The sequence below is a fragment of the Trachurus trachurus genome, assembly GCF_905171665.1.
Source record: "Trachurus trachurus genome assembly, chromosome: 21".
In the NCBI taxonomy this organism is placed as follows: domain Eukaryota; kingdom Metazoa; phylum Chordata; class Actinopteri; order Carangiformes; family Carangidae; genus Trachurus; species Trachurus trachurus.
The window spans coordinates 8,447,110-8,470,588 of record NC_139899.1 but is presented as its reverse complement, the minus strand read 5'-3'; the positions used below and the strand labels follow the sequence as shown (position 1 = coordinate 8,470,588).

Sequence of the window (23,479 nt, the reverse complement as noted above, 5' to 3'; positions counted from 1 at the left end):
GGTTGGATTAGGCTCTGAGATGAGGTCCTACATCACCTGATATCTGAATCCAATCCTCTGTAAGTGATACAGATGCATTTCAACATTAACTGCTGCATAGAGGATAAACTGGGGCAAGAGAGTCACATCGTCTATGTTGGATGATGCAGCAACAATCAGGAGTGTAATAAGATTTAAATACATCATGTGGAGACAGTGGAGCAAATGTAAGTGGTAAAATTGTTGATGCTGCGATTGCTGGGTATCACACACTTCATGTGTGTGACATGCAGCACCTGCATGGTGGATAGATAGAGCACACTACAGTCATATATAACATTTATATAAAATGGATCAGAGGGCATCAATGGGAAAACTGCTATGAATCAGGGAATACATCAGCTTATGCTGATCTCTAAGAAGAGATTGAAAGACACTTTGAAAACCTGTGGGCCACTTTCCAGTCAAATTCCGACTCATTGCAAGTAGCCAATCACTTACTGCTTAAGATTCCACAGGATGGCAAAATGCCCATACTGAAATGTTACATGACGAATAACCCTATGTACTGTAAGAATGACATGTTCATTACAGGTCAATATATCATTAATATATCATATGTCATTACCATGTAGCCTTAGCAATAGCATTAGCTAATACCTGTTAGAACAGATGCACCAATAACAGAATTCAGCTGTTGCAACTGATCACAACTCTGGGGACAGCTGATTTACTTCTGCAAAGAGGTTATAGGGTCATCAGAGGCTGAGTTCCTACATAACTCGTTTGTATTCCCTTTTATGTTACAATGAATAATTATTATTGCATCATCTGTTGTGATAGGGGACACAATTGCTATTCGTTTATTGTCAGTCTTGAACCATGTTGTTTGTCTGTTTGTTTGTGCGCAGTTACAACAGCTCATTGCAACCGTCTCCATCAGAACGGTGATGAAACAGCGTCTATAGGCAAGACACACTGACCTTGACACGCTAACCATCTCACTAAAAATGTCAACAAAACAATGGTTCAAACAAAGCTTTGATGAACGCACACTTATGGTCAGGAGGGTAGCTTATGACAAAAAATAAAGCTCATGATAAAATTAATTTAACACGTCCAAAGCATGTTTGTTTTTTCTAGTAATGCAGAACAGATCAAACATGGTGAGTGTGTCCTCTCACTTGGTGGGAAGGCAGTTGGTTGGTTGCAATTATCACCAGGCTTCCCAACTTGAATGATTTGACTGTGAGATCAAAATAAAACATTTATCTTAAGAGCATATCTTAGCTACCACTCATATCATGATTCATCCTTCATGAATGACTGGATGTTTTGACCTGATTGTTGAATCACTGTGGCATTAGAAAAAAAAAAACTATCTCATCACACTGTGGTTTGAATAGAATGAAAGCCTGGGTTAATGTGAACACACTTTAGTGATGGATGAGTCACACACTCATGAATAGATTCCTGGGTGGTCTGAAAGGTTCGTTTTGCCAGAAGACAGAGACAAGGCTTTTGTTTGGTGGCACAGAAACAAGTCCCGCAGTTGGACAACCACTGACATAATTAGGTGGTGACGTCAACACCACAGACCTGAGGGACTTATCCCGTAGTGCCTGGAGGTGGGTGGAACAGCAGGTGTGAAGCCAGAGTGACATCAGACAATGAAGAGGAAACAAGACAGTGAAGTGTGAGAGAAACAAATTCCCAGCAAACACTGTGCCTTTGGTGTCTGGTGAATTTCCTGTTTCAGCCTTTTGTTCCTTCACATCCATCATATCATAGTTAACACACTGACACAGTATTTCAAACTTTTTGTCACAGTAAATGTCAATGCACCATTCACAGCTCCATGCACATATGTGCATATCACTATAAGAGATCAGCAACACATTGGGATTCAAGTATATCCACAACAGACATACTGGTTTATATTGACATGTCGTCTGTTTGACAGGGAGACAAAAGCATGGACTAACTGACAACATCTATCGAGGCTACTTTGCAAGCAACGCAAAAACAACAAAACTGAATGTGGCACTCAGTTTGTAGAGATTGCAGGTACCTTTCTGCATAATACTGTTCACTGGCTAAAACCAGTTTGCACACGTCAGTTCTTTTAAGTTATTGCTGCATCTGTTGGGCCTGGCACCAGGTCAAAAAAAAAGTTTGCCTACCTTGATTAGATTTTATAAAATAGGAGCAAGCAAAACACTGGGTAGCATGAAGACTCCTATACATACAGTGTTATCGGTGCTTTTTGAATGCAATATTCCACCAACGATAATAATTTTATATTTATATTTAGAAAAATCCCTAAAAATACCTAATCCTCACAAAACTAATAGTTTGGGTCTGTCAATCACAGCATTTAAGTGGCATTGTTGTCCATGTACATGCTGTAGACAAAACCCTTTTTCTAAAATGATTTACAGTACACTACACAAGTAAATGTGAAGCCGTACCAAAAACAACCATGGAAATAATGATTCAAGCTGATATCATTAAGGTGCGCCAGGTTGTAATGGCCCCTGTAAAAGCAGATCCCCAAATGTCCGACTTCCAATTTGTATCAGAGCACTGACTGACAGGAGCTGAACTGAGACTCTTCAACTCTGACCAAGTGTTGATTTGTTGAAAAGTGTAAAAGGTGCTAGGCTGCTGACAGCTGTAAGTGAGCGGGTAGCTGTTGTAGTGAGGAGAACATGGCCTCCGCTGGTTTCCTTTGTGAGAAACACCTAACGATCATTCTCCTCATCCTGCCAGCTGGTTTGTGAAAAAAGCAGAAATGTTCACACAGTCTTTGAGAAAGACCTTTCACTGAAGAGCTACAAGGTCATTCACTTGAATAGTGAAAGCAACAAGGGTGAAAATGCTGTAGTTGTGTGTGCTGGAGGCACCATGATGTATTCAACCTGGGACTGGTGTTGGATGACTGAGGCAGCATGTTCTCAGTGTTGATAGTGGACTGCTGTACTTCATTGCTTCTTCCATTGACATTTTATCCTACTGGACTGTTTAAGTTCACACCTGTTCACACTACAGTGGAACCTTGTGCACTCTTTAAACACATGTGAACCCATGGGTGTTCAAGTTGGACAAAGGTTACAAAACAAGATAGCTAATAATCTTACAGATGAGGATTATAATAAAGGGAAAGATACTTTTTTTTTTTTTTTTTTTAACTCAGGTGTCTGTAATACTGTAGGGCAGATGTTACAACAGATGTGCAGGTGATATGCAGAAAACTCCTAACATTTGTGTGTGGGATTTATTGTAAGGACGTTGATAATGATACATTCAATTGTGTTATAACATTAAATATTTATAACGTACTTTATTGGAGTATGACAGTAGAATTGTGGCTGTATTTTGAATGTATCTAAAAGGGACATCAATGTAATGTAAATGCATAAGATGTATGCTAATTGATTATTGAAGTTCCTCATTTTCCTGTTGTTGAACTTGGGCCCATGTCCTATAAAAGCACTGGGTAGCACATTGAGTCCACAAGAGAATGCATCCTGAGCCTTTATCAAAACTTCAATACCGCTCCATTCTCCTCAGACAGCCACACACTTAATTCAAGTGGAGCAGCAGCAGCAAAGGGACAACACCAGACTGTGTCTGACCAGCAGGTGTGCTGGTGCCTGCTGTAGGCTCAAGCTCTTCTCCACATACTACACTGAGTCCAGTTCTTCTTGAGAAAACAGAGCTGCTGAAACTGTGTCTGACACACAGAGTGCAATGGCAGGACTGTCATTAGAGTGATCTCTGTACTGCCCAGAAAGCACCGAGCAAACTGCTAGAGAGAGTGAGTGACTACAGAGCAAACAGGCAAGTTCTCATCTTTTCCATCTGTAAATTTACCAAAGTGTCTCCACAGTGCAAAAAGACACAGGGGAAGAGGAGGAAGGACGCTGAGGAGAAGGAGGAGGAGAGCAGCAGCAGTTGGACAGAGACAGTCTCACAAAGTCTGCTAGAGTGCAGCAAATACGATTGTCATGTGGGTAAATTAAAACCATATTGAGATGGTGTTTTGTTTGCCCTCCCAAAGGAAGCAATAACATTGTTTCATACATTTATCATCACAAAGAAATTCTTACACAGGTACTCTGTGTAAATAGAAATGTGTCTTTAAAATTCACTTGTGTACTTTACTGATTGTATAGTTATAAAATCAAGAGAAATGTTCAAAATGGTCAGAAAAATGACACTGTTCTCAACTAAATTCACCCACAAGTATGCGGGGAAAGTATTTGAAGCACAGCTTCTTAGGCTTCAACAAGGCAAAGGCAAAGGCAATGCAATTTCATTTGCATATCCCATTTTTACAAACAGTTTGTCTCAAAGGGCTGTACATAGCATAATTACAACATCCTCACATCAACTGAGGAAAAACTCCCAAGAAAACCCTTAACAGGGAAAAAATTAGAGAAACCTCAGGGTGAGCAACAAGAGGACGGATCCCTCACCCAGGATGGGCAGATGTGCAATAGATGTTGTATCCACTAAACTACAAAAAACAAATCTTGAAAATGTATAGACACTGTAAAAAAAAAATCGTTGGAACATTTCTGCTGGGCAATATGTGACTAAAAGCAGACACAGAGACTCTGCAGTTGGGAAAAGACAGTTTACTAAATCAAAGATCAACAGGCAGGTGATAAAGACGGCCAGGCAAGAGAGTCAGGATACAGACAGGAGTCAGACAGATAACAGGCAGTGGCACCAGACAATCTGGCAAACAGGTAGTGAAACCTGGCCTCTATGCAACAAGCTGGGAGGCTGAGGCTGATAAGAGCATCAGGAACAGTAGAGCTGATGGGCATGTGGATCAGGTAACTAGCTAGAGCAGGAAACTCGGTAAGGGCAACTAGTGGAGAGGTGTAGCATGTTCTGAAAAAAAAGAAAGGAAATGAAATCTAGTAATTTGATTGGAAACACTAATACAATGTGAGTTTGGTCTGTTATAGTTTTTATGAGGGTCCAAACTGTTTCCATACTGTACGTTGCAGAGTCAGATCAGGAAATGCACTAGTACAATGAGAAAATGTCTTTGTACTCTACTAAGACAATGGAAGTCTTCCAGTGTCATAGTTTGATGAAATCTGAAAGCAATTAATTTGGAACTGGTCAAAACAAAAACAAATACAGTGAACTTCATGTTTACTGTAGGTGAAGTAACCATTTACATCCCTCCACCACATCCATCAGAGGGAGGGAACAGACGAGTGAGTTTCCATTCAGAACACTAACCTGTATGTCTCTGCTCTATCCTCTGTAGCAATATTGTCCAAAGAAAACATTAATTAATTTTAATTATGAGGACAAAGACTGTCCATACTGCGACAGTTGGACTAATGTTTGTAAAGGGAAACTGTCCTGATATGATGGGGACGTCGGGCCACCCGCTGTAAAAGCCACCAACAGGCTTTAAATACAGGGTCTGAACACAAAGTAGCCTACGTCATGGACAATGTTTAATAACACCTGTTAATATCACAGCACAGCAACCAACCAACGTCTACCCTTATTGCCAATGTACACAACACTACAGCAGGAGTGAAAATCACTGAAAAGCTAATCAACCATGAGAAGAGAGAGAGTGATAGTCCCAGCTCCCTATGGAGTAGGGAATGATCAGAGGTCAATAGTCCACTCAAATCAACTCTCAGGGGTCCCTTCACTGGAAGGAGGAGCAGCAACACATCGCCACAAACAAAGCACTGGAGACACAGCTGTTTCATCAGTTTTCATTGATCAGGCTCCTACACATTCCTCAGGCTGCACGGACCTCTGGGATGTGATCAGAGATGTATATTCACTATATTATTACTTCTATCGGATTTAGAGGTACACCTCTCCTGAGCAGCTGTCAAAGTGCAACTTTTGAATTGGTAATGTTGCCGTTTAATAATTAACCATGTGTCTGTGTGTTGCCTGCTTTTATGTAATTCTGTTGCTTTATTCCACTGAATGTCAATAGTTTTCATTTTAAAGTGCAGCTGACATTGGGCTTCTCTGATGGGTAACAACAGCATGCACAGTGAGGTGACCTAAAGATGTAGGTGGCTTCAATGTTCCCTTGAATCTATCTTATATTATTTCTTAGATTTATCCAAAGCCTTTGATAATTTGTTGACCACACTATTTCACTCATGGTACTGCCCTTTTTTTTTTGTCCTGTCTGTTTTGTTTTATCTGCTTTGTTGATGTTACTTGTTATACAGTTTTTGTCATTAGTGTTTTTTGTTAGGGATTACTTTTTACCTATGTAAAAAACATAGAAACATAATTGTTGATTGTTAATTTCTTTATGTGATCAGTTTCCTATGAATAAACATATTTGAAACAAATTGTCTGAATGGTTCCAGATAAATAAGTTATCATTAAATGAAAAAAAAAAAATCTAATCTTATTGAAATGAAAAAAAAAAAAAATCTCAATTGGGGATAACCAGGTTTCTTTCACCAAACTTTTAGGCATTTTAATTGATGAGAGGTTGTCATGGTCTGAGCATATTAAGATTGTCAATAACAAGGTCATTTCACATTTATATGCACCTATGATTTGATTTTTTACTCTTTTTGTTATAAATTGGCACTTATATTGCTTGCTGTTTCTGTTTTTAACCTCTCCCCCACTTACTATTCTTGTTTCATTTCTATCTTTGTAATTGTCCTTATTTTTCTATGGTGCAAATAAATAAGCTAAACCAAACGTATAAATTTTCCACATTTGCAATGAAGCTGACAGGAAATTCTGTAGTTGGTCAAAGTCATATAATAAAGTATGTCGATGATGAAGATAAGCTCCTCAGTAAGGACAAAACAGAAAAGGTTGCCATGGCTCTGGGTTCCACCACTGAAATGTTTATATAACAGTTGGTGCGATAAAACAGCAATTTAGGCACATTAGAGCTACTGCATATGTAAAGAGATGCATAACTGTAGCCAGGCCAAAGTGAATGCAGCTCCTGTCCTTGGCTGGTATGGAAAAATGCGGGGACTTTCATGAATAAATAAAGTGAATAATGGCTGTTCTTTTCAAAGTGGATATGAAATGGTTCCACAAAAGGTTAACGGTTTCTAAAGAAGGACAGGCATTTGTCATGGTTGCAGTGATGGGAGCTCAATACGACCAGCAGCAGAGCGACCACTTATTTCCAGCATCCCTTTCAAACAAGACAGATAAAATGGTAGATGTTTGATTTCTCTAAAAAAGATGTAATGATTAGGCAAGGATCTTTCATCCCTATTGTTAGTGGCCTGTCTGTGTCTCTTACAACACAGTTCCTGTTACTCTATTTGGAAATTGAGAGAACATTCAATTAGTTGTCAGATGTTCGTCGCTGGTTGTTGGTCTTCCCTAAAACCCACATACTGGCTTGTTTGAAGGTTGGAGCTTACCGTTTAATGGAAAGTGTTATCTGTGTTGTAGGTTCCCTGCTTGGTGTCTGCCATCTCACCACGCTCAGCTGTAATCTGTCTCAACTGTTCCAAACCATGAGGAACCATTAGCCCCAGCCCTGCTCCGCCATATTGGATCAACTAAATTACTAAATCTTACAATAAACCTCTTTAAAATGTTAAACTTAAAGCAGTCATGTTCTGTAGAATAGACATCGTTGTTTGATGCTGCCCTTTACTTGGAATAATTGGTCCACCACAAATCCAGACAGAAATATCTCAACAAATACTCAATGATTTACAATTAAATTAGGTACAGGTATGCATGGTGTCTGCAGGATTAAGCCTTTAGACGGTGATGAAATGTCAGGAAACTTTGATGATCCCCTGACATTTCCTCTGGCGTCACTATGAAGTTGATATTTGTGCTTTTTTAATTTTCTTTTTTTGTCTTTTTCTGACATCTTTATGCCTTTAATTCAGAGTCAGGATATTAAGGAAGAGGGATGGGGAACTACTATAGCAAATGTCCCCGGTTGAACTTGATGTCTCAACTAGCTTGTCAGGATGAATTTCAGTTTGTCTAGGACTTAATACCTACAGGTCTATTTCCATCACAGTCATCTGCATTGAACAACACTGAACGAAGTGGACAATGGTGAACATGAATGTGTTTGCTTGCTGACATCGTAAAACTCTCAGTTTTGATCTCTTGTTTTTACAGATGCATGATCATTTAATTCTTGAACAACTGTCACAATTAAAGTCTTTAATGGGCGGAACAAAGATGTGTAGCCTATCCATTTAATTCAATTTTGATACAGGATGTGTCTACAGTTACAAATTCAGGCATATAACCCTGAGCTGAATGAACAGCTGTATACTGTTATTGTGAGCTTTATCCAAAATTATAGACGTTGTTTTTACCCATGTTAATGTCACATAAATTACATCATGGCGCGCTGTTGGAGCTCATTTGTAATCCTCAAGGAAAATGTTTTTGTACTCATTGTTCCTTTGGAAACACAGAACGTTGTTAGTGATAGTCTGAGCTGTCAGTCTAGAGCTGCTAGCTGAGCGATGAAGAAACACGTCCTGATCCATGTGCAGAAACACAGGTCTCTCTGGCAGCTCCACTGCAGTAGCTTGAGTGGCAGTGTCCAAAGCACACTACCAATAAGATTTACAAACTCTAATAAGCTTCCTGTCTACTAACCATGCATGCTTATAGTATTATTCCACATTTCAGTGTTCATCCTCATCCAGAAGCTTGGAAGAAAAATGTGTTTCCACACACCGAGTCTAGTCTTAACCCTCTCTCTCAAGGCACTCTGCCTTCGACTTGGCTCTGATTTGCACAAACCATAGAGAAAATGAACATGAGAAGTTTGAGGTCTGCTTAAAACAGAGGAAATTTCCACTCTTTACCAAAATTATACATTTCTCTATATTAATGCAAAACAAATGACCCCTCATGAGTGATAACTGAAACCAGGACCAGAAACCTATTTCAAAATTTGCTATATAAATAGTAAGCTGAAATGTTTAATATGTATTAAAAGAAACCTTATGTAAATGAAAATCAGCAGTGTAGCTAGTACTACAGATGCAAACACACATTTGCAAAAGCGCAAATGCAATTCAATGTAGAAAAATATTCAGTACTTAAACAAGCAGTACGCTTCACCAGGCTTGGTAACATTTCTACAGCAGCTGTGAAGAGCTTTCCAGCTCTAGCAGTGCTGTAACAATTCAGTACAGTAATAATAGTAATTCAATACAGTGGTTTCTGAGAGTTTGTGTTAAAGAGATATTTCAGATTGCAGATGATTTAAACATTTCCTTCCCCACACCTCCCAACATACACAGAAAAATGGATGAATAAGTGGTTAGGTTATATCAATGGACTTTGTAAGAGCTCTCAGTTTTCAAAGCAGGTGATGAAAGAGAATTACAGGCTGATTGACAGACAAACTCAGTCAATTGTTAAGTTAATTGTTCCTCCAGCCTAAAGACTGACAGAGACACCTCAATCAAACCTCAAGTAATCATCGTGCCAAATAATCAGCAAATCTGAGTCATTACAACAACCTGCCTTCCAGAGTGTCCACCCACTCACACAGCTGTACACCAAGCCTCCCCAAATCCTTTCCCAGAGATTTACCGCTTGATCCCTGGATATCAACCTTAATTCCCTCTCCTTTAAATGATTCTCTGTCTTTCACAAACAAATGAGCTGATGTGCATTTATGACTATTTGTGTCCAAATCAATGTACAAAATACAGGGAAGAAAAACAAAAGCACATCATCAAGGATAGAGAGCTAACTAATTATGTGCTTGAACTCCAGTATCCACAATTAACAACCATATCACGACACTACACCTGATCTTCAAGGTCCCCTGATTTTTTATAGCTTCGTAAAATCCCTGCTGATTTGTGTTCACCCTCCCTACAACCCAGCCTACTTCCTCACTCTCAGACTTGCCTTAGCAGATCAATGGAACAGTATGAGGTTGGCTTTTTAATTGAGCTGTCCTGAAGGGTGGGGGATGTTTTAATGAGGCCAGGTCCTGTTTTCATCCTGACCTTTATGCTTTGCCCTACAGGTGTCCATCCTCTAACTTAAAAGGAATGTATGGGCTTGTAGGTCTACCCAAGGGGTGTCAGGCCTCACCAAGTTGCTCTGCACAGGTTTACATTTGAAACTGAATCCAATACGGCAAACGTAATAATGTACAACGTGTGAAACATATACGTCCAAAACACGCAACTTGTAGGGCTCAGATTGTAACGGTCTGTTTTGACTCTACTAATTGGAGGGATTTTCTATCAAGTGGAATTCATGGGGTACCCTCCAGGGCTGAAAAATGAAGCCAACATTGAAGTACCAACAACTGCACTTCCTCCAATGGTCACTTGAGGCTGACTCCAAAGGTCAGTTAATCCCCATAGACGCCCATTTCAAAATGAGCAACTTCAGAGCAGAATTAAACAGCACAATGGCCCACACTGAGCTTCAAAATAGCTCTTTAGAAACCTATGGGTGACTTCATGGAGGCTAGGTCTTTATCCCAGTCCATGGTGCAAACACAGGATTTGCATGCACCTTATGTCTAATGTATGAAGGGCATATGAGAAGGACAAACACCTTTAACAAAATGCATTTCAAAGAAGAACAATGCCAAGTATTTGAATCAATAACATCAAGCTTGTGCAATATGAGGGAGTGGGTGATGTAGTTTTAAAGTCTCAGCTAGCAGGTGGCCCTCCAGCAACAATGCTTTTGTTCCTGGCAGAGCAGAAAGGAAGAGTTATAGCTCGCTTGGTGGGAAACAGTTGCCTAATTACACGTTACACACTACTCACACAGCAGACACAGAGCAGCATTAGCATTCTCTAGAAATACTGTTTTCACATATAACACAAGCACAAGCGATCACACATCCATTAGTATGCATGGATTAGAATACTGCTAGTTACTCAAACATATTATTAAATAATATTAAGTCTTACTGTTATCATCATCATCATCTATCACACATCTGAAAGAGGATCATTTTCACATGTCTTAAGAGAGCCCTCCAGTCTGGACAGGCCTCCTGCTGAGGCTCTGTGAGCTCCAGGCACTGGTTGCATCTGTGACAATGACTGACATCTGAAGTACCGTCCCACAGCCCCATTTCCTCCCCACTCACAGACAAGCACCCGCACAGACTTGACATGATAATGGTATGGATTTCTGACAAGTTATAGTTTTTATGATTGTTACCTACAAGTCCACTTGTCTGGGAGGCTGACATTTACCATTCAGGGAAAGCCATTTTGCAACTGCCTGTGTTTGTCTCACTCTAACAGATGGCTTCAATATAAAGGGTGAACTATAGATTTACACCTTGTGGAATCTGACAATATTGGGGATGTATAAAGAAAATCACTGGCGCTGTTTACCACAAATATAAGGACATTTTAACCATGAATAAAATAAAAAAAAAATACCCTGGGGGTTTGAAGTGCAAACAAGCCAATGATTTTTTTTCCTTCAGTACTCCAGTTAATATTGCTTCAAAAGATAAAGGGAGAGGAATTTTCTCTACAGCAGGCATCATGGCAGATTTAACATTTAACATTTTATTTGAAAAGGCCTGATTTCTGTAAATGCCAGGCCCACATTCAATGTTCAGCCTTGTGCTTAGAGGTGAAATTGCCCCCATTATGAGTAGCTGACCCAGTGCTGTAGGTTACTGTGGTTACATCAAAGCAGTCATTATTTAGAAAACCATATTACAAAACCCCCTTGTATTCTGCTGGAACACATCCGGGGGAGAACTGAGAATGTGTTTGTCTAGCAGCAGGTGCCTTAAAAAAAAGAAAAGAAAAAGAAAACTGTCACCTATTTTGACCTGGTAAAATGGGACTAGTCGTTGGGAAGATATGACCATGGAGTGAAATAATTTGTCTTTGTATGACACAAGATTCTCTTCTATTTCTTTAATTTTAAGGTTTTGTACAATACTGATACTGTCAGACTACACGAGAACAATCTCACCTTTAGAAAATACATTTTAATAACTGAACTGAGGTCACAGTGACCTCCCCAAATCGTATAAGTCCATCATTGAAAGAATGTTGTGCCAAATACTTTCAAGGCCTTACTGATATTGTGTCAATGAGAACATATATAATATATTCCTCTAGCTGTGGCTGACGTGCCTTTATGCTCATACTTTATTGCTTTAAAAAAAAAATGTATTGAAGAAGATGAGTAAACCTTTTGCTTTTTTTTTTGGCCACTTCCATGTAAGAGGGAGAGATAGAAAGAAATACAAGAAATGCAAACTAGTGCAAAAACCCAGGGGGTCTGAAAATTTCTTTTCAGCACTGAGCAGAGAAGGATTTGGTGCCAGACTGTAATGGGAGCATCACATTAGTTTAACTTGTGCATTAGAGGGAGAAATGTGGAGGAACCACTGGCCTCCTGACACACATTAGCAGGAGGCATTACACTGTGTAGAGAACACAAGTAAACATTTCATGGAAGATCAAGAAAAAACTAAGAGAAAAAAATTTATTTGTACAAAGTGAATACAAATAAAAAAACAACATCCAAAGCTAAATTCAAAATTAGATCCACACTTTCTTTATCACAGTCTTATATTTTCTGAATATAAACGAAAATTCGAAATGGTTGCCAATTGCAAATCTTTTCTTTTTTTTGAAGTCAAGGTCGTAACATAGGAACATGATGTGGGATGAAGTCGTGTCCAAACACATAAGCACAGTGTGGTGTATGAGGTTCACCTGTAAATGGTGTTGGACATAATGAAAAGCTGCACACTCCCACTAGAGTCAGTGCTCTATGTGAGAGGACAAATGTCACACTTCTCTCTCACCTACAGTCTACATGTCTGCCCACAAGCATTTCATCCCCCCTCCCTTTAGAATCTGACTTCAGCTAACACATTTATTACACTCTGATTCATTTGCCTGTACTGCAACGCTTTTCATCACACACCGTTCTAATTAATAACTGTTGCACGGTTACCCTACAACGATTTACCCATAGTCCTTTTGTCCTGCATTCAACATTTTGCCTGAGATGAGTTTGTTAATCCAGTCTGTTTACGTGCGTCAGAAAAAGCACAAAGTATTCGGCCGTGACCTTGTCTGCACGGCAGCGAAGTGAAAGCAGTTAGCGCCTCAGCTGCTTCAGTCCGTCCTCGGTGTATTCAGCCACAATCCTGCTTTGCATTCAGCTGTTTTTTTTTTTGGCAGTTTTGACAGCACAATACACAAGAAAAATTGACTTTTAGTATTAAGTGCTGCTCATGTCGCTTCTAGGTAGATGAATAAACCAAAAAACACAGCTAGAGGCGTGACATGTGTAGACATCCTGTTACTTACAGCTGGGAGAAGGAAAAAAGAAACTAAAAGCTATGTTGACACTGTGCACAGACTGTAGTTGGTCAGCTTCCTTGTTGTTTGGCAACTTTCAGAAATACTTCTGACAGAATACTTCAAGTGTGATCCCTTAGGCAACACTGTCAAAGCATGTCCTTGGTCCTTACAGTGCAGGAGCATGAAGCTAGCTGACTGTCAATACTTGTTGAGCAGCATCCTGTTTCCTCTAGATAAGTTTATGTCCGGTAAGATTTCTTCTGAAAACACCACTGACAGTGTGAAACAGCAGGAGGATATATTCGGGGAATAATGTATAGGTGTTGTGTGGATGCGTGTGTTCAGAAGTACATGTCCTGGAAGAGGTTTTGTCCCATTTCAATGTAGGCCTCCTTTTCCTGTGTGGACATCTGCTCCACCAGCTCTGGCCTCTGACTCACCTCTCGGTATGAGAACGGCCGACCTCCCACCATCACCACCGGCTCATCCCCCACCTCCTCGAACTCGTCATCGTCCTCTTCTTCCTGCTCGGCGGCCCGATGCTGAGCAGCCGCGGCAGGGGGAGGACCCGAGGGGAAGTCGTCGTCCGATTCGCTGGTGTCGCTCTCCGAGTCGCTGGCGTTGGCCGTGGCCGAGGCCAGTCCTTTGGCGGCGGCGCTCGCCCCGCCTCCAGCTGCTCCCGCTCCTGCTGCTCCCCTCTTCTCATGGATGAGCAGAGCGCGCATCACCTCCTCGTTTTCATCTACCTGGCCAACTGCCTGACCAGCTGCTCCATCCTGGACTTCGGGTACAAGGTCTCCACCTGAAGAAACAGCAAAATAAGACACTTGAGTCCATCTTATAGCTCCCTCTGCCTCTTCTGCTGAGCATTGAACAGTGGTAATGCCTCCACACAACCACTAGTGGACTGTGTGTTGTGTGTAGTTCAACAACTAGGAGGATAGGATACATCTCTCTAGCTGTCTATGTCATCAAGAGTCACATCTTCCCAATTATTTGACATCCATAATAGAAGCTTATCATCTTTAAAAAATAAAATAAAAATGGAATCAAGTAGTAATTGAAAACTTAACTATGCCAAATTAAGATGACAGACCACAGATGGTATTGGCAGACTACTTATTGCAAGTAACTACCTGAATCACAGCTTTTAAAGCCAATGCACAAAAGCATTTAAACTAGGTCACCTTCAGATGTCCTTAGCTGTCTGTTTCCAGGCTCCTTACAGACATAAACACAGACGCACCTCTAATGCAGGCCATTTGGAAGACATAATTTATGCAATTTCCACAAGAATGGACTTTATAAATGAGCAATCCTTGCTCAGCCATGCACTAATCAAGTCAGATTATTTCAATTAAGCAATTACAGTTCAGTTGGAATCTGGCCAGGCCTGATTGCTGCGTGTCCTTGGGTGGTGAACGACCACTCTGACAGGAGGAGATAACCTCAGTTGACCTGTAACGGCCCGTTTCAACTACAAAGAGAGTGGGGATTGAAATTGAAGGTCAGAGAAGAGCAGCCACAGGTGTGTGTCTGGACTGGGCTTCGTCACGGTCCTTCCATAACCATCATCTTCCAATTTTCTGAAAAATCCTGTTTGTTCAGCGAGCCATGCCATGATTTACTGACGGTGAAAACAGCAGCAGCTGCTGTTGAGAGTGGGAGGGAATCTAATGTTGAATTTAATGTCTTCTAATGTGTCGAGAAGGAGATTTTGAGATTGTGGCAGAGAATTTGCTTCAAATTACACAACTACAGCAATGTGGGTGTGATGCTTTGGGTTCAGCAAGTGGAGAACTTACGATTCTTGAGTATGTCCGGCTCGCTGTAAGCGCCCTGCACAGTGCTCTGGGTCAGCCATACAGGCCTCTCCTTAGGTGCCTTGCCCTCGTTGGCCTGCTTCTGCTGCTCTTCCTGCTCCTCCATGCTGATAACCACATTCTGGGTGTACAGGTCGGCGTAGGACGAGCCTTTGTTGGACCAGGCTTCACGATGTGGGCCGGCAGCGCCAGCGGCTGCTGCAGCACGTTCACGACTAGAGGAAAGATTGAGAATATAACCTTTAAACAATCATCATAACACTTCAATTAAACATGAATAATCATGAAAATGTAATTCATTAACTTGTAAGCTCCCACTGCTAGTGAATCAAATAAAAATTCCACTGTAGTATGTGCTATAATGTCAGTCAGCTATACTGGTTCAACGTGCTATTCGGGAAGACACGTGATGGCGACTGCGGGGAATAAACCGGTGTATTTCTAAAGACCCGTCCCAAACTGACCTCTGTTTGAGAGCAGGGATCTCCGCAGGCTCAGGTTCCAGCAGGTCATGGGACAAGTTGACATCTTCGGTCTCACGTAGCAGCGCATAGATGGGTTCGATCTGCTCATTGAAGCGCGCCACCAGCGTCCGGGCATCAGGACAGACGGACTCGTCCTCTTCTACCTCCGTCTGGCAGAAGGTGCAGCGAAATGTACCTGTGGGTAAAGAAAGAACTTTGTTTAAAATGAGTGGGAGGGGATGCTCAGGTAGGCCAAAAGATACCATCTGCTCACAACAGGGTCCAACAACAGGTTGGGTATCCACAGGCAAAATTTGTATGTACCGAGTACATTAATTCATGTCTAAAGCCATGAATTAATCCACTAAGCCACTGAATGTGGGCAGGCAGTGGGATGGTACTGGTAGCGGATGAAAACTATTTTTCTAAACATCTTAACCAGAATATATTTTTTTAGCAAGCCTAATTAGCCTCCATCCATTAGCTGTACCATTTATGCTGTGAGAGTGGCTGGGGGCAGGAGCGCAACCTCTCAGCCCTCAAATCATCACCAGTCCAGAACTGGGGATGCAGCCGACTGATACAGTGGCAACGAGGACACGCTTCAATATGGTGACAAATGATTACAGACAAATTGGGTGTTTTTGAGCCACTTAACATAAAAAATCAAGAGGGATGTGAATGGGACAGCACATCACGAAAAAATTACACAACTTCAGAGCTGCCTGACATCATGCAAACCCAGGGTGAGCAATCTCAATGAGCTGCTGAGTCTCTGATCAGCGTCTGGCACTGCACTATAAGTGGACCATGTCTAACTACGGAACAGTACAAACCCTTGAGCCAGACCAGTGTTTGTAGCAATGACACAGCAGGTCATCTACTTAGAGGTAACCAGAGATTGTAGTTAATTCCATTGTGATGAACTTTTGAGGACAATTTTATGAACATTGTGTTACATTTACTGGTGCTTTGGGACCTTGTCTCCTTGTCTACGCTATGTGTAAACAACAAACACACATGCACACCTTACTTCCTACCAGTTAGAGAAGGGCATGTTTGGCCATCTGCTTCTCTGGCTGATTTCAGTTTCAGTAATGGGAGCTGTTCCAGCATTTGCACAGACCCCATGTCTGCCTTGTGGTTATGTGTGTGACAGAGGAAAAAAAAGTGTGTGTATGTGTGTGTGAGAGAAAGAAAACAGTCCATGATACCACAGTACTGTCTGTGCCGATGCCAGGAAAGAAAAGTCAGAGAGCAATAGAACAAAACACTGCACCTATGCCATTGGGGGCATTTTCAGCGCTAACAAATAAAGCAATCTGCTTGAAAAGATAAAATTACTTTTTAGAGGCAAGTGCCACCTCTCCTAATGGGAAAGTTGTGGATAATAAAAGCAATCTGCTGTTTTCGGTAACACATGACTAGCAAAACCATCATGGCTGTGGATTGTTGTGTCGCTCTCCATCACAATAAATGAAAAAACCTTTGGTTGAAAACCATTGCAGCATGGAAACAGACTCTTGCTCACTAATGAGACAGGCCCCATGTTGCCACTGTTGGTCTCCATCACAAACTGAGGTTGGGTTCCACCCCAAACATAATGATAATTGGAGCCCTACCAGTCTAAAACAAACCCCTTGACAGCACTGACTGATCAAAGGTTGTTTTTAAGAGTAAGATTTTATGCAAAAGTAAAAAAAAAAACATTTTTTTCCCCACCAACAACTGTGCAGACAAAATGTCAGGAGGAATGAGCACAAAAATGCTCGTCTTAGAACCTTGACAGAGCACATTGTGAAAAATCAGAGCTGCAGGGTGTTCAGCTCTAGTTTGTGGATCAGAATGAGCTGGAAGACCAGTAATGTCATTTCCCATCCCAGTGAGGCCACACTGAGTGTTGCTGGCCCTGCAGAAGCAACCGGTCCATCAGACTACTGCTGTGTGAGCTCCAGGTACCCATTGTGTCAGCCTCAGTCAGAGTGCAGGGTTACTGCCTTCACAGCATCATTGGATACCACTTGAAATATGTGGAAACAAGAGACGAGAGCAAAGGAATTGGCAAGATAATTGTAAATGTATCACCAGGAAGACGCCGACTGTTCTAAAACTGTAGCAGGAAGCTGTGAATGTGGATCCCCTGCAGAAATAAACCAACACCCGCTATCAATCCTTCATCGTAGAATTATTGTGCATTTTCTTTTCTCAAGTAGTTATGTGCATCATTTTGGGTTTTTACGACTCATGGCTGACTAAGTAGATAAATCCTTCATTCCAAAGTAAGTTTCAAACAAGGACCTTGGAAGTCTAATTAGTCTGCTTTCTGTTTACTTATACTTCACATGATTACATTGACTGAAAAAGTCAATCTGGCTTCAGCACACTGGATGCAGTATAATAGGTTACCCACACAATTACTGAATTCAGTGCATGATACAACATTTCCATAAACATGTTGCTTTGCCTGTCAGGCAGAGCTGAAGTTGAGAAATAAGAGAAGTCATTTCAAATTCAAATGATGATGGAGACAAAAATAGTGTTAGAAAAATATGTGGTAGGCCCAACTACAAAACACACTACATAAATAAAAATAATTCAAATTCAAAGTCAAGGAGATTCATACTCATCAAAATGGTGCCCTAATTTTCAGACTCCCAACCAAATCAAATCAACTATTCCCAACAATTGACCGAATCAAAACAGATTTAAATTTAAATCATGAACATTTCAGCTCTTCTTTTAAACACTTGTGTGTGTGTGTAGCACACCCCATCTGTGTTTCCTAGCAACAGTGCTGGTTGATTAGTAATCAACCTCAGGATTGGCAGACGGTTGAAGCCTGGTGCCTCATTCTGACAGACTCAAGAATGACTGCAGTTTATGAATGAACACAGTTTAGATGACAGAAGTATGAAACATAGATAATCATCATCATCATCATCATCATCATCATCATCATCATCATCATCATCATCATCATCATCATCATCACAAGCACAACATTCTGCTGTAGCATTATCATTCCACCCAAATGCACATGCATTCATGCATTTTTAGCAAATGACATGAAGCAGATCTTTGGGGCTGTACTTTACTCAGATGGAAATACTGGGTGGACGAATTGCAGAAAAACAAATATACTGGTACTGAGGTTTTAGAGCTCCTCTAATGTCAGTAAACATTAAATGCTTGGTTTATGTCACTGATACATTACTTGGCTTGCTCCCAGTCTTTACAGGACATTTTGCACAATCAGGAAATCAGTTTGCATTAAGAGGAAAGCTGTTAGGAGGATTGGATTTTCGTCACATTTTGCTACATGCATTTAGTATTGCCTGAATGTAGGTTGTCATTTGTAACTTTTATGTCTCAGGCCAGGGAAATTAATCTTGAAATGAGCCTCTCTGTGTCAGCATGGATATCAAGTGCATCTTCCTGCTAAAATGTTATACAATTAAACACTAGCCTTGTAGATGTTAGTAGACCTCATTTAAACTGAGAAAGCTTGTGCGACTCAAGCGAGGTGGCCACTTCTATGTGTTGTTAATCAACTAAATGATTTTCTAAATGCATGTGGGAGTCTATGTCTACCATTCTGCCATAGTTATATTTAGCTTCATCCTCCTTTTAAATTCTGCATATCCTCACCCACGCTCTGCCTAAGATGATTAAGACTTTCTGGTCGCTTCGGTTGCTCACCTATCAAAAGCGAGCACAAACACAACAGAATGGATAACTGCTCGTGATAAGTGAGCGATGTGATGCCCATTTAGAAGCAAGGTTTTGGACAGCTGCCAGCCCATATTGAGACAGGGTGAGAATCGGAGCGCGACAGGGAAAGGCAGACAAAAAAAAAAGTGTATAAATGCAGAGATGTGGTGGGTGAGAGGAACAAAGGGTGAGTCAGGATTGTAGGTTGAGATGATGGATTGCAGCAGATGAACCTTTTTTTGAGGTTCTGTTAATATGGTAAGCCAACCTGTCAGCATCACTGACTGCACGCCTAGGATCTCACTCTGGCCAATCCAATGACATCATATGATCACGTATCATTATTATTTTTAACTAAGGCAAAAATGGAACCATGCAGCTTGATTAAAACCGTTCTTGGCAGGCTGAAAGAGGATCTGAGGCCCAAAGGCTGTTTGTGCATTTCTGCTGTGAAGAAAAAGGCTAATTTACCCATCGGAGAGTAAATATTTTTTCTTGCACTGTCGTGTGAAAGGAATTCACTTAATAACACATATTTTATGAACTGCTGCTCCATTCAATGATAAACAATTTAATTATGTCTGACAAGATTTAGGTCCTCCACTGAAGAGAAGCATCTAGTAGTGAAACTTACACAGTGGTAGAGAGTGTGATCAGCCAACATCAATGCCCACTAATACTAAATCAAATGAAATTACAGTTCTAATGACAGGCCTGGAGTCACTGACTGTTTCAAAACGTAATCAAACTGTCATGAAAACCAACAGACACTGGGGCCCCTCAGGTGGGATATAGTTTGTATGTTATTTTCTTCCCTGTCTTTATTTTTAATTCTTGTACTTGTTGGAGTTTATCTCCCTTCTCCAAAAGAAGGAAAAGAGTAATTGGCACTAGTATAGTACTGTTTTGCACAAGTACACATGTTGAAACCCATACCAGAGGGTTAAATAGTAATCTACATTAATTAGTATGAAATAGTCAATTATGGTAACACAGTAAATGACTGTGCAATGCTAATGAGATGTCTTGATTTACACAGGTCATGTCCTGGAGCTGGATTAACAAACATTTGAAGTGAACTGTCCTCACAATGCCAAGTCAACTTTGACATGGCAGACTGTTAATTTGCAGAAAATGTATTCCTGCTAGCTTGCCCTCAACCACTTCCATGTCATTAGCCCCAATTAGTCTTTCAATTTGCATCTTTTCACGGTCAATATCAAACATGGCTATGTTTATCATTTCAGATAGACAGAAAAACAAAGGTAGATGCACTAAAATATTAACTATAATAATTTTAGGATTAAATAACTGATAATACAAGCAAGACACAGTGCACCTTTAGAAATGTGTTCATGTTGGAACAGAGAAACCACAAACATATGAAGGTGGACTGTTTTTGAAATTATTACATTTTAATGAAGGCCTGGAGGCAGGGCCATCTTTTTAATAAGCGCTGCAATTTCATTCTTATTGCGGACTTGCACTGAATGAACCTGTTATTAATGAATCTACTTGAGTAGATATTTTCATAGAACTGAGTACTGACTGCCATCTAGAGGTGTACTGCCCAGTTCACCAGTAAGCACATACAGTAGACTAGGCTCAGTAACAGTTTATCACAAAAAGAGACATCAGGCATTTCTGCCTCGGGAAAGACTGACCCCTTAATTAAGGAGATGCATCTGTTTCTTATGAATGAATTGCAGATTTAAATTGCTGCACTTTAAATATCTCAAGGATTAACAGTTTAAATGACCCATTAAATACCTTGCTAAAAAAACACAGTGTTTATGAAAGGCAAGTCTACAGAGAGCGTTCTTGTGTCCTTGTGTATGGCATGAGTGGAAATACGTATGTTACCTTTTGCTGTAATAGAAAATTCTAAACACAGTCATTCACAGTTCAGATCAACAGCCAGAGTTTTTGAAGTGCAATTTATCTGTGTTCTCAACTTGTCATTTGTTTATTATTTTCTGTCTCCCTGTTTCCTACTTTTTTTTTTTTTTTCAACAAATCAATTTTAGCTTGAGACTAATTATGGACCCCTTATTCTTCTTATTTCAAACTAAATCCAGTATCACAAAGAGCACAAAGATTTTCTGAGCGCCTGTTACTCTGAATTTTACTCCACTTGGGTGTCATGTACCTCATGTTGAGCAAGTGAAGTCAAGGTGATAATACTAAACAGGTAACGAAACCGCTCAAACTAATGGGCAATACAATTTCAGATTGTACTTCCTACAACAGACAACTACACAAGTGTTCATAATTGAGTCAAGGGGCGTGTGATTATATTATGTTATTCATCAATCATCATCATGTGTCACCTTTACAAAAGGTACATCCAATCTTCATACCACAATGCAAATAGCAAGCTAAAATTTACCCGGGAAGCCAGAATGTCTAAAGCATACAGAAAACCACACTGACATGCTACAGAACTGTAGATTGTATTTTGAAGGTTTACCTGTCATAAGGTCAAACAGCTGGTTGGCTTCTAGGTCAGTGAAGGTGGAGAAGCAGCAAGGGCACCGGAAAGATGCACGATTGGTGGAGTCTCGCTCATCTGTCTCAATGCGCCGTCGCATGTGATCCAATTTATACTTGACCACATTGACAAGTACTCTGTAAAAGTAGATAGAGAGAAGTGTTGTTGACAGAGACGTGTTCTTACAATGAAGAATGATATTAACCAAACATATTATTAATCAAATATGCTTTTCATCTATTTGCAATGAATTTGGGGAGCATCACTAAAAAGGATTACACATAATTAAGTGGCTGTTGTGTTATTTTGCTTTAAATGCTAGCACAATTTTTGGCAGATGAGTATTGCTCAGTGAAATACTGTTGACAGGATGAGCAGGCTGATAATGCAAATCCCTGAGGGCATCATCCACTTCTTATTCCCTGGACCTCACCTACAACAAAACTCCATCTGCAAGCAAGGAGCATTGAAGACACTGCTAAATTCAAAGATTAGAAATAAGCCACAACACCTGTAGTTGATGAAGTAGTAGTTGTGTCGTGTTGTCTTGCCATCAGGGGCCGTCTCAACTCTCATGCGGCACTTGACAAACTTGTCTGACTTCAAGGTGTTGAGTACGGAGCGTAGCTGTTTACGATCAAACTTGAGCAGCTCCAGCATGTCCTCCTCACGTACACATGGGTTACGGATCAGCACGTCCAGGGCCAAGGCATGCTCCACTCCATAGAAACCCCTTACGACCTGCTTGGCCAGCCGCTTCAGTGAGGCGGGGACCTCGGTCAGTAGCTCTGGTTCTATCATCTTCTCCTGCGAGGAGAAATAAAACGTGGAGATCTGAGACTGGAGGTAGGCACTTCTGTAAACAATGCTGGGGATGAGCACGTCAGACTTCAATAAGCATAAAACAAGAAGTACATAGCATTGGTCATTTAAAGCTGAACAAATTTAGATAAAGATTTCAATCCTTTTGGGAAGCATTGGCACACTGAATGAAATCTGAAGGGAGAGGAAACAATATTTTTCACATAATGTCCCTTCCTCTCCATCCTTCCTTTACTTGAATGCTTTTGCACAACTTTTACACTGACATATGTCCAGTTTAGCTAAACCTAACGTTACTGTTAGATACAGCCCGGTAGCTTCCCGTTAGCTGACTGGAACAAAGACAACCAACAGTGACTAGCAGCAGGATGGTTACACACCGTAGTCGACTTGTAATAGTAGTACGTTAGTCAATTTAGCAGTAAGCCGTTGTCTGACATTATTTACATCGAGCGTACTGACGCTATCTTATGGTAACTCAAGCTGTAGTCTTTATATTTAGTTTCCCATAAACCCGACAGCCAGTTAACGCATATCTTACCCGACTCTTTAAATTTCACCGATGTGCTACGAGCCGTCAACACCTCCTTAAGTCATTTCAGTTTACACGCTGACTGGGTCTCAAACAAACTCAGCAAAACTCACATTTGCACATTTCAGTCTTCAAGTTGCTGGGCTAGTTAGCATGCTTCGCGATTTTCAAGAGAAAGTCCCGGAAGGAAAACCAAAACCACAGAGAAAGGTTTTCTTGGATTTCAATTGGCCGAGGTGTAAACGTTAACGCAATAGCCAACCAAAACAAAGTAATGTTGACTGATCTTAGTTTCAACCAATAGCTTTGCTGTCGGTCAGCCAATCAGATGAGACCTTGAA

General features: G+C 40.7%; 1 protein-coding gene across 1 annotated transcript; it reads right to left on the bottom strand.

Moving 5' to 3' along the window:
* Positions 1-12,532: 12,532 nt before the first annotated feature.
* On the bottom strand, positions 12,533-23,316 carry gtf2e1 (general transcription factor IIE, polypeptide 1, alpha). The gene is made up of 6 exons (XM_083996261.1): positions 23,148-23,316; positions 22,296-22,591; positions 21,764-21,921; positions 15,583-15,778; positions 15,101-15,333; positions 12,533-14,097 (listed from the first exon to the last, which is right to left on the bottom strand). Exons 2-6 carry the CDS (start codon positions 22,583-22,585, stop codon positions 13,637-13,639), a joined length of 1,338 nt encoding a protein of 445 aa, XP_083852387.1. The 5' UTR covers positions 22,586-22,591; positions 23,148-23,316; the 3' UTR covers positions 12,533-13,636.
* Between the last annotated feature and the right edge of the window lie 163 nt (positions 23,317-23,479).

What these genes read in the sequence shown, in the direction of transcription:
- gtf2e1 (XM_083996261.1), bottom strand. Translation starts at nt 22,585, where the DNA reads ATGATAGAACCAGAGCTACTGACCGAGGTCCCCGCCTCACTGAAGCGG. An exon ending in TACTACTTCATCAACTACAG is followed by an intron (nt 21,922 to 22,295) that starts GTGTTGTGGCTT and finishes CTACTTTTACAG; the next exon opens with AGTACTTGTCAATGTGGTCA. An exon ending in ATCCCTGCTCTCAAACAGAG is followed by an intron (nt 15,334 to 15,582) that starts GTCAGTTTGGGA and finishes TCTTTCCTCTAG; the next exon opens with TCGTGAACGTGCTGCAGCAG.